This window comes from Pelobates fuscus, chromosome 5, assembly GCF_036172605.1.
Source record: "Pelobates fuscus isolate aPelFus1 chromosome 5, aPelFus1.pri, whole genome shotgun sequence".
Classification (NCBI taxonomy): domain Eukaryota; kingdom Metazoa; phylum Chordata; class Amphibia; order Anura; family Pelobatidae; genus Pelobates; species Pelobates fuscus.
In genome coordinates, this window is record NC_086321.1 from 3,589,673 (window position 1) to 3,600,886 (window position 11,214).

Genomic DNA, 11,214 nt, shown 5'->3' on the forward strand with positions numbered 1-11,214 from the left:
CTCCCCCTCCCCCTCACCTCACTCTCCCCCTCACCTCACTCTCCCCCTCCCCTCACTCCCCCCTCCCCTCACTCTCCCCCTCCCCTCACTCTCCCCCTCCCCCTCCCCCTCACTCCCCCTCCCCTTCCCTCACTCTCCCCCTCCCCTTCCCTCACTCTCCCCCTCCCCTTCCCTCACTCTCCCCCTCCCCCTTCCCTCACTCTCCCCCTCCCCCTTCCCTCACTCTCCCCCTCCCCCTTCCCTCACTCTCCCCCTCCCCCTTCCCTCACTCTCCCCCTCCCCCTTCCCTCACTCTCCCCCTCCCCCTTCCCTCACTCTCCCCCTCCCCCTTCCCTCACTCTCCCCCTCCCCCTTCCCTCACTCTCCCCCTCCCCCTTCCCTCACTCTCCCCCTCCCCCTTCCCTCACTCTCCCCCTCCCCCTTCCCTCACTCTCCCCCTTCCCTCACTCTCCCCCTTCCCTCACTCTCCCCCTCCCCCTTCCCTCACCCTCACTCTCCCCCTTTCCCCTCGCCCTCGCCCTCGCCCCCTCTCCCCATTTCATGGCTTACGGGGTGGTGGGGTGTCATGGCCCCTACCGTGATCCTTGTTTCTATCTCTGCAGAATGGACCAGGACAGTCAGAATGGTCCTACAGATCGGAAGTGGACTCTGATGGAGACTCACACACTGCTGGATCTTATTCGAGACATGGGGTTAAGAGCAGCGCTGACCCGTAAAGGACATCAGAATTGGGACATATTTAAGCGGCTCCACGTGCTCCTTGGCCGCTGCAGCGTGAGGGTCAGGTGAGGATACATGGCCCGTGGCGCTGAATGGGGAGCTACCAGCTGCACCCCTTTCACTGCCTGGCCCATGCTACGCTAGATGTGTGGACATTTAGTAGTTTGTGCTTCCTGTAAGTAAAGGATCTGTCTTGAGAAAAAGTGGGGAGGGAACAGCGCTACAGTACTGATCACAAGGGGGGATAAAGCTGCACACCTGAGAGGAAGGGTAACCCTCAAACCCTTCAGAGGATGGAGAGAACAAAAGACAACAAATACAGGGTGCGCTAGATAAAATAATATAAAAGGTGAAAAAAGTCTCTATAGGCAGGGGCGGACTGAGAACCCTCAGGGCCCCCGAGCAAAATAAATCAAGGGCCCCCTTACAGGCCCCACCCATACTCCACAGCAAGCGCCACCCATGTCCCGCCTCCATGCACCGCCTCCAGCCACACCCTACACAATCTTTAGACACAAAGAACAAAAGTGCAATAATAACTTCGAGGCCCCAGTAGAGACTACAATTGAGGGCTAATGGGCCATGGAGGGGGGGTCTTTCTAGCAGAGGCTATCTCAGTGTCCTTTAGAGAGTGTGTTAGAAAGAATCCCCTCCAGGCCCTATTAGAGACTACAATGGAGTCTAATAGGCTTGGAAGGGGGTCTTTCTAACAGAGGCCATCTCAGTGTCCCTGCTGGAAACGGTCGCCTCCAGGCCCCAGTAGAGACTACAATTGAGGGCTAATGGGCCATGGAGGGGGGTCTCTCCAACACTCTGGTTCCTATTCACAATATAGCAACACAACATAGCTCGCTGATACCTAGGCCAAGTTGGCTCCTCTTACCTTAATTGCTGTGGGCTGGCTGGCAGGCTGTGGGTTTGCTGGCTGTCTACTGGCCGGCCTGTGGGCTGGCTGGCCGGCCCCCCCTCCCCCCTCTTCTTACCCCCTCCCCCCCTCTTCTTACCCCCTCCCCCTCTCTGCTAACCCCCTCCCCCTCTCTGCTAACCCCCTCCCCCTCTCTGCTAACCCCCTCCCCCTCTCTGCTAACCCCCTCCCCCTCTCTGCTAACCCCCTCCCCCTCTCTGCTAACCCCCTCCCCCCCCACTTCTTAACCCCCCCTCCCTCTCTCTTCTTAACCCCCCTCCCTCTCTCTTCTTAACCCCCCTCCCTCTCTCTTCTTAACCCCCCTCCCTCTCTCTTCTTAACCCCCCTCCCTCTCTCTCTTCTTAACCCCCCTCCCTCTCTCTCTTCTTAACCCCCCTCCCTCTCTCTCTTCTAAACCCCCCTCTCTCTCTTCTTAACCCCCCCTCCCTCTCTCTCTTCTTGACCCCCCCTCCCTCTCTCTCTTCTTAACCCCCCCTCCCTCTCTCTCTTCTTAACCCCCCCTCCCTCTCTCTCTTCTTAACCCCCCCTCCCTCTCTCTCTTCTTAACCCCCCCTCCCTCTCTCTCTTCTTAACCCCCCCTCCCTCTCTCTCTTCTTAACCCCCCCTCCCTCTCTCTCTTCTTAACCCCCCCTCCCTCTCTCTCTTCTTAACCCCCCCTCTCCCTCTCTCTCTTCTTAACCCCCCCTCTCCCTCTCTCTCTTCTTAACCCCCCCTCTCCCTCTCTCTCTTCTTAACCCCCCTCTCCCTCTCTCTCTTCTTAACCCCCCCTCTCCCTCTCTCTCTTCTTAACCCCCCCTCTCCCTCTCTCTCTTCTTAACCCCCCCTCCCTCTCTCTCTTCTTAACCCCCCCCTCCCTCTCTCTCCTTAACCCCCCCTCTCCCTCTCTCTCTTCTTAACCCCCCCTCTCCCTCTCTCTCTTCTTAACCCCCCCTCTCCCTCTCTCTCTTCTTAACCCCCCCTCTCCCTCTCTCTCTTCTTAACCCCCCCTCTCCCTCTCTCTCTTCTTAACCCTCCCCTCCCTCTCTCTCTTCTTAACCCCCCCCTCCCTCTCTCTCTTCTTAACCCCCCTCTCCCTCTCTCTCTTCTTAACCCCCCCTCTCCCTCTCTCTCTTCTTAACCCCCCCTCTCCCTCTCTCTCTTCTTAACCCCCCCTCTCCCTCTCTCTCTTCTTAACCCCCCCTCTCCCTCTCTCTCTTCTTAACCCCCCCTCTCCCTCTCTCTCTTCTTAACCCCCCCTCTCCCTCTCTCTCTTCTTAACCCCCCCTCTCCCTCTCTCTCTTCTTAACCCCCCCTCTCCCTCTCTCTCTTCTTAACCCCCCCTCTCCCTCTCTCTCTTCTTAACCCTCCCCTCTCCCTCTCTCTCTTCTTAACCCTCCCCTCTCCCTCTCTCTCTTCTTAACCCTCCCCTCTCCCTCTCTCTCTTCTTAACCCCCCCCTCTCCCTCTCTCTCTTCTTAACCCCCCCCTCTCCCTCTCTCTCTCTCTCTCCCCTCCCCTGTAGCGTGGCCGAGCTGCTCTCCGGTCCCCGGTGCCGGCCGGAGTGATAGGAAGGTGCACACTGAGTGTGCACCTTCCTGTCAGTCCGGCCAGGTACAGGAAACAGAAACTCCGCGCGGAACAGGAGTTTCTGTTTCCTGTACCCGGACTGACAGGAAGGTGCACACACAGTGTGCACCTTCCTATCACTCCGGCCGGGCACCGTGGACCGCACAGCAGCTCGGCCACGCTACAGGGGAGGGGAGGTGAGAAGCTGCAGCCGCCTGAGGCTCTTAAGAGAGCGCTCAGGCGGCTGCAGCATTTAAAGGGGCGGGCGGGCCCCCCTCCCGGCCGGGCCCTCGGACCATGTCCGAAGCGCCCGACCGGTCAGTCCGCCCCTGTCTATAGGTACAGTGTAGACCTTGAGTAACTGTTCTTCTATTCTTGCTTTGGAATCTCAGTAGTCGAATATGGAATACAAAAGCAGAGAAGGGGGGAGACCAATAGTGCAAAACCGTAATGCTGAGAGGATCACGAACAACACAGACGTGGAGAAATGCCAACTTACAATTTGAAGAGCTATGACCAGCTCTGAGTAAAACAGCTTACAGTGGTATTTAAACTCCCCACGTGTAGGATATCATTTTTAACAAGATCCAGTACTTCATAAGAAATCCCTGGTGGGGATTATTCGACCTACGCCTGGTTCATAGAGCAGTGTGGCTGCTCTGAACACTGTAAGTACGTTTCTTTTTATTTCTTTGTCATTTTATATATGGATAACACTATGGGCCCTCTCTTGTGATTTTATTTTCATAAGACCGGCACTGCAAGCATCATTAGAGGAATATCCTACATGTGGGGAGTTTAAATACCACTGTAAGCTGTTTTACCTAGAGCTGGTCATAGCTCTTCAAATTGTAAGTTGGCATTTCTCTACGTCTGTGTTGTTCGTGATCCTCTCAGCATTACGGTTTTGCACTATTGGTCTCCCCCCTTCTCTGCTTTTGTATTCCATATTCGACTACTGAGATTCCAAAGCAAGAATAGAAGAACAGTTACTCAAGGTCCACACTTTACCTATAGAGACTTTTTTTTTTTCACCTTCTTCTTTTATTTTATGTAGCGCACCCTGTATCTGTTGTCTAAAGGATCTGTCTTGTCCGCTCTTTGTTTTATGGTGTAGGCTTGCCGTGTCTCCATTGTGTTTGTGTTGGCAATGTTTTCCTTCTCTCTAGAACGGTGGATATAAAGGCTCACTGGCAGTTTCTAAAAGGGAGATTTTGGCGTTTGAAGCACTTGGCTGACACTAGCCTCGTACCCTTGACTGGGCTCACTGCGGATTTCCCTTTCTATGAAGAGATGGAGCAACTCTTAACCCAACGGGCTGGAGGAGTGGGCTGCAAGAGGGAGGCAGACAGCACAGGTGAGCCAGGAAAAACCTTTCCGTTAATACATGAGAAACTGTCCCAGTTATCGATCGGTTCCATCTGATTGGTTGTTGATCTGTTTCATAGAATCTAAATGACAAATCAACGCTCCACTTGTCGATACATTTTCTAGTCTCGAAATCACATTCTGACTGACTACTGTGTATCTAGATTGAAAGCTCTTTCAATCAGGGTTCTGACTCCTGCAACATTCGGTAATATCAGGTCTTGTTTAATTTCCCCCATTATAACATTGTAAAGTGCTGCGGAGTAAGTTGGCTCTGTATAAATGCTGATAATAGCAGACACGACACATCGGAAAACAAATTGTGAACTGAATTAGCATAGGTTATGCATTTCACAAGCTGCATGATGCCATTCAGAAATGTAAACTTTTTTTTTTTTTGCGTGTAAATGAAAATGACCCCTTGAATAAAAACCCCCTTGCTATCGTTCAGATCCTGCAAGTCCCTACCCACTTATCATTTTAGGCCCCTGCCAAGCATGTTCATGCCGCTGGGACCCCTTTAGGTGGCTGCCTATGGTTAATCCAGCTGTGCTCTTGTTCAATGTAACAGAAGGAACAAGTATCTTTGAGTATTTCCTATAATAGCAATCCATGCTAGTTGACGCTACTTTCAAGACACATAATTTTGGTTTCCTTCAATCAGGCCAAGAAGAGTCTACTCTACCACCCTCCATGTCAGATTCTGGATTCCTCTCGAATGAAGACGATGAAATTATATCTCATGCCTTGAGCCATCCAGAAGAAGAGAGAAGGCTGGAGTCCCTGGCTTTCCGTGGCCAGGGAGCAGCTCTAAGTATGGTTCTACAAAAAGAGATTGAGCCAGTGCCCCCCACTCAACATGAACCCTACAGAGAGGAGTATGTCTCAGGAACTTACAGACATAATATGGAGGAATGGGGTTCATCTCTTGCAGAATGCCCCCAGGAAGTGATTACCCATGAGACTGTGGATGACCGGGGGCCACGTCTCCAGAAAGATGTCCGCTTTGAAGGCGAGATAAAGAACGAGTTCCCCAGATGTCAACCAACTGTATTAATAGACGATCTGTCAAAAGGTATGTGGAGTACACCTTCTCTACAACCTGGGGGGTAACGCTTGTAACTACATAATGCAAGGATGGCAGTTAAGCCAGTAACTATATAATATAAAGGGGGTGCAGGTCTGGACTGGCGATCTCCCCTGCCGGCCTGTGCTATTGGAGCACTGGCCCACAGGCACTTTACAGGACAGCTGGTGGGAGGAAGGGAGAGTGCGGAGGACCCGGGAGCTATTGGCTCACATCTCTGCCAGGTTTCCCTCGCAAGGTCCGAGTGTTGCCATGGCAATGCTCCGATCTCATGAGTAAACTCCAGGAGCTCACTCACCACTGTGACCACCATGGATTTCTCACCAGGGCTGACAGCAAAGTTTCCCTGAATTGTTTAAAATCTTGGTCCACGTGTATTTAGTCCTCCATCTAACTTCCTGCTATCCTTCTACCAACTTCTTGTAGGAAATGTTTTCTGTCCGAAGGGGTTTTAGAAAATCTGAATACCTTGATCTCCGATAATTTTTGTAGTTTTCTTTTTATTTATTTTTTTAAACTTGCGTTAACCTCACTCTTTTTCCCATCTCACAGCTACGGCCCTGGGTGGGGAGCTGCGGATGCTGCATGAGGACATGCGACTGCTTCAGACCGCAATGCAGCAGTTGCAAGGAGTGATGGAGAAGATTGTTGTTGGTCTGAGCCGACTGGAGGAGCAGGTCTCTGTCCAGCTTGGTTACCTCTCCTCCCTCGCCGGCAACATGACTGCACCGACATGTTCTGCAGGCGATGCTCCCAAGGAAACTCCACCTAGTACACATGGCCAGCAGACTTCTAGAGCTCTTCGCAGGAGCCTTAGACGCAAGAAGCCATACTTCTCTGACCTGGGGAAATAGATCTTTGTTTGGTGACTTTGTTTTGAGCAGGGTGTGCTGGAAGTTGTGTTGGCTGAGAAGCCTGTCGTTGAGCAGATCTTGGTTTGGATGGTTTGATAAATGAGGAGACTGGAGGCAAAGCCAGGCTTATTTGATCTCCTATAACTGCGTTTCTTTATGTAACGTTCCCTGAGCCCCGGCCGGGGTGGACTTTGTAATATAGTGTATATGAAACCTCTTTGCTCAGGCTGTTTATCTTTATTCTATGAAAGTTTTGTTTACCTTTTTGTGAATTAGAACCATTAACCTCTTAAAGAAACAATGGTGCGTTTTTTTTTTTTTTTTTTTTTTTAACAACTTGGTTGTATATAAGACTTAAAAGTTAATAAAATATCTATTTAGTAGCTATACCCCAGTAAAATTATACAAGTATTTTTCACTGTGGTTTTACTGAAGATGGCTTGTAGAAGCTGCAGACTTCTTGTCCCACCCCTTCTAGCCCCGCCCAGATGTTATGTGGCTGTCCAGTCACATGCTCCCAATGCAGCTCAATGAGGTCTTTGCAAGGCAGGTGCTCTGGGCAATTGCTGCCTCTTGAGTTTATCTCCACTGAGCTAAACAAACCAGGAAGTAACAGGACTGGTTATGACTGACAGCTGTATTATGTTTATTAAAGTACAAATTTCTGCTGAAATCTGTGTGGGGTTTTTATTTTTTAAGTGGGGGACACTCTAAACATATTGGGTGAAGACCACTGCACCTCTTTCTAATTAAAGAATATTCCACTTTTCAGATCCATTCTCTTATAGAGGAAGCTTAGGCGTTTCCCAGTGGTCGCCAATAACTGCTGCTACTACTGCTGCAGTAAATAGGCGACAGAGCATAGAATATCTGTATCTTGAGAGACATTGGTCTGAGCTGGATTAACATGGCCGTGATCTCCACATACAATCCCTGTGTGTAACCTCAAGATCTATTCTATGAGCATATGAATATCAAATATGCTGATCCAGTGCCAGCATCCAGACAGTCCTACACGTAGTCACCAGTGTTTGTGTGAGGACCAACTCATCTGAAGTAAAGTAAGAAATGGATTGGTGAAGTACCACTGTCTAGTGATGGATATAAGCGTCTCATTATGGTACTCCATTAATAAAAGGTCCAACTTTATCTGACGGGAACCCCTGAGGATGGCCAACGAATCGAAGATAAACCTTAATTTAAGAGCAGCTGCCCATAGGATATATGTAAAAATAGTGGTTTTGTCTGTTATTTCTTTGGCGTTTCTCGTCCCTACGAATATAGTGATTTATTTTAGCTAATAAAGACTGATCTCTTTGTAAATGCTGCTGTGGTTTTACTGTATGTCTGTAGAAATGAGACTCATCTGGAAATTAATTTATAGACCATCTCAGGAAGGGCATCACTAGTATGGGCTTTGTTCCAATCTTTAACCACAAGAGAAGACAAGCATTTTGGACCATGTAAAATATTGTGGTGTAAGGACCTCTGAGACATACAAGGTTATTCAATATCGTGAGCTTTCACTCCACACCCATGAAACACTTCAGGTCCAAAGTGCCCCCCACCCCATCAATCAGAGAGATTTGCTTTCTTCTGTTGGTTTCCCAGTGATAATGGAAGCAGCAGGTGTGCCGTACGTGAGCCTGGTCCCCCTGGTCTCAGAATGTGTGCCTTCATGCACAGTCAGAACCTTCTCAATGAGAAGAAAGTCTCTTGTGAGGGGAAAAAATGTTTGCATCGACTGTAGTCTTTTAAGATATACCTCAAAATACATGCATGTATATGTAGGGAAATATTTACTAAACAGTGATTTATTTTTGTTTTTTTTGCAGTGTGGAGTGGTCGTTTTTAACCCCTTAGTGACCAGACTGTTTTTACATTTTCTTACCGTTTGGGACCAGGGCTGTTTTTCCATTTCTGCGGTGTTTGTGTTTAGCTGTAATTTTCCTCTTACTCATTTACTGTACCCACACATATTATAATATACCGTTTTTCTCATCATTAAATGGTCTTTCTAAAGATACCATTATTTTCATCATATAATTTACTATCATAAAATTATGATGAAAAAATTGAAAAACACTTTTTCGAACTTTGACCCCCAAAATCTGTTACGCATCTACAACCGCCAAAAAACACCCATGATAAATAGTTACTAAATTTTATCCTGAGTTTAGAAATACCCAATGTTAGTATGTTCTTGGCTTTATTGCTGTTTCAATATATATTTTTTAAAATGTATCAATAGTGACATTGCAACACTGTTATCTCTGAATCACATCATAAATCTCTGAATCGCACATCACATGTACATATTTTTTTTTTTTTTAAAGTAGATAACCCAGGGTATTCAATATGGGGTATGTCCAGTCTTTTTAGTAGCCACTTAGTCACAAACACTGGCCAAAGTTAGCATTTATATTTGTGTGTTAAAAATGCAACAAACAATTATGAAAGCTAACTTTGGCCAGTGTTTGTGACTAAGTGGCTACAAAAAAAGACTGAATATACCCAATTTGCAATACCTCAGGTTGTCTTCTTTTGCAAATGGTATGCCATCATGGGGGTAATTCTCATTCCTGGGCTACCATACCCAGCCACTACCTAACCCATTCAACAATATTGGAATCCAAACTCAAAGATTGTAGTTTATTGATAAGCCTTCTATGTGCAACAGTGTCAAAAGCCTTACTGAAATCGAGGTAAGCAATGTCTACTGCACCACCCTGATCTATAATTTTAGTTACCCAATCAAAAAAATCAATAAGATTAGTTTGGCATGATCTTCCTGAAATAAACCCATGTTGTCTCTGATCTTGAAATCCATGTGTTTTTAGATGTTCAACAATCCTATCCTTTAACATGGTGTCCATTACTTTCCCCACTACTGAAGTAAGACTTACTGGCCTAGAGTTGCCTCACTCCTGTAAACCTTTCTCACCCTGTCCTCCACTGTTGCCCTTTCTTGTGTTGCCCCCCCCCCCCCCCCACTGTAGCCCTTTATCACCCTACCCACGCCACATTGTCACCCTCACCTCCCGCACCCACACTGTAACCTTCTCCTACCCCTCACACTGTCACCATCACCTCTCCCCACACTGTCACCCTTTCTCACCCTGCCCCACTGTAGCTATTCTCACCCTGCCCTCCCCCCACGGTAACCCTTTCCTCCCCTGCCCCCCCCACACTGTCTCCAGAACACACACTCCCTCCCACATTGTCACCCTCACCTCCCCCACCCACACTTTAACCTTCTCCTACACCTCACACTGTCACGCTCTCCTCCCTCCCAGACTGTCACGCTCTCCTCCCTCCCAGACTGTCACGCTCTCCTCCCTCCCAGACTGTCACGCTCTCCTCCCTCCCAGACTGTCACGCTCTCCTCCCTCCCAGACTGTCACGCTCTCCTCCCTCCCAGACTGTCACGCTCTCCTCCCTCCCAGACTGTCACGCTCTCCTCCCTCCCAGACTGTCACGCTCTCCTCCCTCCCAGACTGTCACGCTCTCCTCCCTCCCAGACTGTCACGCTCTCCTCCCTCCCAGACTGTCACGCTCTCCTCCCTCCCAGACTGTCACGCTCTCCTCCCTCCCAGACTGTCACGCTCTCCTCCCTCCCAGACTGTCACCCTCACCTCCCCCCCACACTGTCACCCTCACCTCCCCCCCACACTGTCACCCTCACCTCCCACACCACACCATGTCACCCTCACCTCCCACACCACACCATGTCACCCTCACCTCCCACACCACACCATGTCACCCTCACCTCCCACACCACACCATGTCACCCTCACCTCCCACACCACACCATGTCACCCTCACCTCCCACACCACACCATGTCACCCTCACCTCCCACACCACACCATGTCACCCTCACCTCCCACACCACACCATGTCACCCTCACCTCCCACACCACACCATGTCACCCTCACCTCCCACACCACACCATGTCACCCTCACCTCCCACACCACACCATGTCACCCTCACCTCCCACACCACACCATGTCACCCTCACCTCCCACACCACACCATGTCACCCTCACCTCCCACACCACACCATGTCACCCTCACCTCCCACACCACACCATGTCACCCTCACCTCCCACACCACACCATGTCACCCTCACCTCCCACACCACACCATGTCACCCTCACCTCCCACACCACACCATGTCACCCTCACCTCCCACACCACACCATGTCACCCTCACCTCCCACACCACACCATGTCACCCTCACCTCCCACACCACACCATGTCACCCTCACCTCCCACACCACACCATGTCACCCTCACCTCCCACACCACACCATGTCACCCTCACCTCCCACACCACACCATGTCACCCTCACCTCCCACACCACACCATGTCACCCTCACCTCCCACACCACACCATGTCACCCTCACCTCCCACACCACACCATGTCACCCTCACCTCCCACACCACACCATGTCACCCTCACCTCCCACACCACACCATGTCACCCTCACCTCCCACACCACACCATGTCACCCTCACCTCCCACACCACACCATGTCACCCTCACCTCCCACACCACACCATGTCACCCTCACCTCCCACACCACACCATGTCACCCTCACCTCCCACACCACACCATGTCACCCTCACCTCCCACACCACACCATGTCACCCTCACCTCCCACACCACACCATGTCACCCTCACCTCCCACACCACACCATGTCACC

General features: G+C 50.3%; 1 protein-coding gene across 1 annotated transcript; it reads left to right on the plus strand.

The window, feature by feature from the left end:
• The first annotated feature begins 545 nt into the window (after positions 1-545).
• On the plus strand, positions 546-7,759 carry LOC134612340 (uncharacterized). Its single transcript, XM_063456677.1, has 4 exons — positions 546-785; positions 4,359-4,546; positions 5,222-5,632; positions 6,197-7,759. The coding sequence occupies exons 1-4, from the start codon at positions 604-606 to the stop codon at positions 6,496-6,498; spliced, it is 1,083 nt and encodes a 360-aa protein (XP_063312747.1). The 5' UTR covers positions 546-603; the 3' UTR covers positions 6,499-7,759.
• The last annotated feature ends 3,455 nt before the right edge of the window (positions 7,760-11,214 follow it).

Excerpts from the sequence above, each read along its gene's own strand:
- LOC134612340 (XM_063456677.1), top strand. The coding sequence starts at position 604 with ATGGACCAGGACAGTCAGAATGGTCCTACAGATCGGAAGTGGACTCTG. Across the intron at positions 786-4,358 it reads CGCTGCAGCGTGAGGGTCAG|AACGGTGGATATAAAGGCTC; the intron begins GTGAGGATACAT and ends CCTTCTCTCTAG. Across the intron at positions 4,547-5,221 it reads GAGGGAGGCAGACAGCACAG|GCCAAGAAGAGTCTACTCTA; the intron begins GTGAGCCAGGAA and ends TCCTTCAATCAG.